At 61.5% G+C, this 4,572-nt stretch overlaps 1 protein-coding gene across 1 annotated transcript in view; it reads left to right on the forward strand.

The window, feature by feature from the left end:
• Window positions 1-1,287: 1,287 nt before the first annotated feature.
• LCN8 (lipocalin 8) overlaps window positions 1,288-4,572 on the forward strand; it is a 4,699-nt gene continuing 1,414 nt past the window's right edge. Inside the window, exons 1-4 of the mRNA XM_006163383.2 lie at window positions 1,288-1,403; window positions 2,180-2,310; window positions 4,147-4,214; window positions 4,434-4,538. Coding sequence (XP_006163445.1) covers window positions 1,311-1,403; window positions 2,180-2,310; window positions 4,147-4,214; window positions 4,434-4,538 — 397 coding nt within the window. The 5' untranslated portion in view covers window positions 1,288-1,310. The remainder of the gene's footprint in view (window positions 1,404-2,179; window positions 2,311-4,146; window positions 4,215-4,433; window positions 4,539-4,572) is intronic.

The following is a 4,572-nucleotide window of genomic DNA, read 5'->3' on the forward strand; positions in this document are numbered from 1 at the left end:
CCCGGTGCTGCCCGTTGTGCTGCAGCGGGACGGGCTGGAGCTTCGGTCCCAGCGTGGTTGGCCGTGAGACCCCGGCACTAGCACCTGTCACACGCCTGGCCTCGCTGGACGTGGGGCTTCTCACAGGGCGCTCCATGCCACATGGCCTCACGTTCCTTGGAAGGTGAAGTTTGGTAATGCTTTTGGTGAGAGAGAGAGAGAGACAGAGAGAGAGACAGAGAGAGAGAGAGACAGAGAGAGAGAGAGACGCCCTCAGCAGGTCCACCCATCCCCTTCCCCAGCCCTTGGGCTGGACAGGGCCTTGGGCACAGGCGCCCACACCGCATGCTCCCGGGCTGACCGGGGACTTGGACCCGCAGCCGCCCGCGTGGTTCCCAGTGCTGCGTGTGGACAGCTGCTGACCGTACCTGGGCTGGGCTGATGGTTTCCTTTTTCCTAAACGACTTGCAAATAAAGTCTTTGAAAATAAAAGTCGTCGGGCCAACCACATAGCCTAGAAGCTAAGGGAGCTGGACCCCGCGGGGCCGAGCGAGGGTCGAACCCAGCCCTGGCAGCCTGTGTGCGCCCGAGACCTCACAGGCTGGTGCGTGGAGGGGTTGTCCGTGGCTGGCCGCTGGGCGCTTTCTCCCTCCCCCTTGCTGTCTCTGGTAAGCACACATGCCAAAATAAATAAAATAAAATAAAGAACTGTCGGGCTGTCTGGGAAGTTCAGGGTCAGAAGCTGCCGAGGGCCGCTGCACAGACACCGGAGGAGCCCAAGCTGGGGGGCTGCCCTGGGAGCTCAGGGGTGCCTGGCAGGGCCTGTGCAGGGCCCCGTGTTGGAGCTCAGGCTCACAGATGGGGAAACTGAGGTAAAGCAGCCTGCCTGGGTCTCCGCCATACTGGCAGGGGCGGGGTTCTCAGTGCCCTGCAATTGTCTGTAATGAAGGGCACAAAAGGTCAGGATGCTGGTTCTGGGGAGAAGGACTGCGGTGGCCACGGCCCCGCCTTTCTACCCTGCCAGCCGTCCCAGGGGCGGCATGGAACTCGGCGCGGTCAGGGCCGGAGCGCGCTCAATGGCTGCAGGACAGGTCCGACAGCGCCTGCTCCCTTGTCCCGGGGCCTGTGCCATGAGGAGGCTCAGAGGGCGGTGGGTGGGCACTGTGGTCGGGCTGGCCCCTCCCTGGGTGTGGGCGTCCCGGAGAGTCTGAGCGGTCGCCGTCAAGCTTGCCTAATGACATCCTCCGGGTGACTGAACCGCGCGCCCCCGCCCTCGCTCAGAGTATAAACCCAGGTGCTCCGGCGGAGGTGTTGGGAGCCCAGACTCCGCCATGGTGGCCAGGCTGCTGAGCGCTGCCCTGGGAGTCCTCGTGATGTTCCGGATGCAGGCCGAGGTGGCCACGCTGAACCTGGACCGGCAGAAGGTGGCTTCTCCATAGCTCGAAGGCACCTGCTGGCGCTTGGGGGCCCCCATCCCTCAGCCCCCGCTGGTGCTGCAGCCCCTACCCCAGGGTCCTCAGGGCCTAGCCAGTGCTCTTCGCGCGAGCCGGCCACCGAGGTCCTGGTGAGCCTCCTCTGCCAGGGAGCCCTCCTGGGATCTCTGTGGGTAGGTCTGTGCTGAGCAGGTGGTCCCTGGGACCTTTGGGGGTTGGGGGTCCCGGCACAGTTCCTCCTGCACCCCCGGCTATGGGTGCTGTGGGCAGGGGGCTTTTCCTGGCGTGGAGACCCCTCTGGGGCTTCGAGCCCCTCCTGGAGGCTTCTGGCTGGTGCGCCTTCTGCAAGGCGGCCTGGGCCGGGCATGGCTGAGGCCGAGTGGCAGGACTGAGACACGGGTCCTGCCCGAGGCACGGCCTCCCAGACGCTCAGAGGACGTTTTGGCTCCGGCTTTGCTGGCGGCAGGCGGCACCCTTTGTGAGGCCCTGGTTGTCCTCCAGGCCCCGACTGCCCCCTGGTTCCTGTCCCCAAGGACGGGCAGGGCCTGCTCGCCCTTTCCAAGTGCCTGGTTCTCCTGGGGGAGGGAGGTGCGCCCTGTTGGGAATGGCCGCCCGACAGCCTGCAGGGGTCCTTGGAGGACGGCAGGGGCCAGGGTGCTCGGGGAGCGGGCCACCCAGCCACCCTGCCTGTGTCTGCTGGCAGCCCTGCGGGCCCGGGGCGGGGTCCGGGCGGCTGCTCGAAGCCAGGAAGGCCGGGACCTCTCTAGATTCTAGGATTCTGGCGGGAAGTCGGTGTGGCCTCTGACCAAAACCTGGTGCTGAAGGCCCCGAAGAGGGTGGAGGGCTTGTTCCTCACCCTGAGCCAAGGCAACCTGACAGTGACAGTCGCATACAACAAGTAAGAGGCCGGGGACCTGCTGGGGGGCTGTGGGCAGGGAAGCCCGTGTGGCCAGGGACCTGCCGGCGCAGGCCTGGCTACATCAGCTGAGTGTGCGGTCTGGGCTCTGCATCCTCCCGGGTGGCCAACCTCCCCGTGGCCACCCGGGACTCCGACCCCCCAGGGAAAGCCAGTCTCCTCACCTCGTGGGTCTCCAGCGCCGGACCCAGTTGTCAGGGTCGCCCTGGACACCCTCAGGCGCTCCTTTGCAGAAAGGGCATTTCTCTCTTCCTCTTTCTTCTTTCTTTCTTTCTTTCTTTCTTTTTTCTTTCTTTTTTAAAGAAAGACTTTTTACTTTAATTAATTAATTTATGTATTTGCCCCAGAGGGACAGAGTGTGAGAGAGCGAGAGAGACAGAAAGTGAGAAAGCCACCAGGTTCAGGACTCAAATTGTGGTCAGCCATGCGAGAGTCCAGCGCCTTTAACCCCCATGCTACCTGCCAGCCCCTCTTGTTTTTTCTTTTTCTTTTTTTTTCCTGAGAGATTTTTGCTAAAGGGTATGAACGCTTGCCAGAGAGACAGAGAGAAAAAGAGCGAGGATTCACCCCCTAGAAGTGATGGCCACACCGCAATCCCTTCTCCTCTATTCTCCTCTTGGGATTTTGGGCACGTACGCACATATATCCGGTGTGAATTTTAAGCTGCCGAGTCTGGGACTCGAACCGCAGTCGACTCTGTGGAGGCCAGAGACGTCGACTATGTGGAGTCCAGCGATGTAACCATTATGTCATCTGCTGGTCCCTCTCTTTTCTTAAGAATTATTTTATTTAACTTTATTTATTTATTTTAAAAAATTTGACCAGAGAGGGAGAGAGAGATAGAGAGAGAGCAAGCAAACCACCAGGTCCAGGACACGAACCGTGGTAGGCCATGTAATAGTCCAGTGCACTTAACCACTGTGCCACCTGACCACCCTCCCCTTTCTTCTCTTCTGAAAGAATGAGAGAGACAGGCAGCCCTCAGAGAGCCGACTGCCTCTCTGCTGGCCTGGTTATGCCGCGGCACGTGCAGTCCTGGGGTGCACCAGGAGGCCCTGGGGTCTTCCTCCGTGGGCCAGCTGCATCACTGCTTGGCCCTAAGAGCAGAGCTTTGATAAGCCCCGACAGTTATAGAAAAGGTGATGGGGCTGGCCCATGGAAGACAACGGTTAAGTCCGTGCCCAGAAAGCTGGACTGAAAAACACCCCAGGCACGTGTGAGGGAGTGCTCCGAGTCCAGACTGCATAGCCACTGGGAAGGGTGGCTGTGACCAGGCCCCGTGGGGTGCTTTCCAGCCCTCTCTCTGGCAAGTGCACACACCCACTGGCAGTATGAACACGTGAGACTTTAACAGGAGAGCGGGTGTAGGGCAGCTGGCTTGCCGGAAGTGGCAGAGCCCTGTGGGAGGGGCTGGCGGGCCCTGTCTGTTTGCCTGCCTCATCCTGCCCTGGCCAGAGGCTCCCGGATCACCCGCCGCCCCACCACCCTCAAGGACGTGCTGCAGATGGGACACGGCCGGCATTTTCTTTTCTTTTCTTTAGTTTTTGCCATAAGGGGCATGTGCTCATTGGAGAGAGACAGAGAGGCAGAGAGGGAGGGTGAGAGATCACCCCCAGGGAGAACGGCCACGCTGCAACCCCGTCTCCATTCTCTCCTGGGATTTCGGGCCCGCATGCACATGTGCCCGGCGTGATTTTTAAAACACCGGGTTTGGGACTTGAATCGCCGTCGGTTATGGGGAAGTCCAGTGCCTTAAGCAATAGGCCGCCTGCTGGACCCGGTTTGTCATTCTCTAATGGGCGCTTTGCGGTTGCTTAGCTCAGGACGCTGCGAGACAGAACACGTGGTGGGCTCGGAGAACAGGTCAGGGAGGTTCACCTTCCCTGGTGAGTGCTGCCCTGCGGCTGGCCTGGCTCTGCGCGGGCCCCTGCATCTCCAGGCCTCCCGGCTCTCCCACAGCTGCTCCACCCCCCGCCCAGGGCACCACAGGAGGTGGGGGTATGGGTGGAGACAGGCTGGAGCTAGCCCCTGCACCCCGCCTCGAGGCCTGGCCTGGGAGCACGGGAGGCTGCAGAGGGCCTCCCACAACCCCCTGACTCTCCAAGGGCAGAGAGAGATCCTCGTGCTCGACACGGACTACGAGCATTTCCTCATCCTGAGGGTGTCCCTGCTCTGGCGGGGCAAGCACTTCCACGTGCTCAAGTACTTGAGTAAGCATGGCCTGGCCTGGCTCTGCCCCGCCCC

The sequence above is a fragment of the Tupaia chinensis genome, unplaced genomic scaffold (genome assembly GCF_000334495.1).
Source record: "Tupaia chinensis unplaced genomic scaffold, TupChi_1.0 Scaffold142100_1, whole genome shotgun sequence".
Classification (NCBI taxonomy): domain Eukaryota; kingdom Metazoa; phylum Chordata; class Mammalia; order Scandentia; family Tupaiidae; genus Tupaia; species Tupaia belangeri.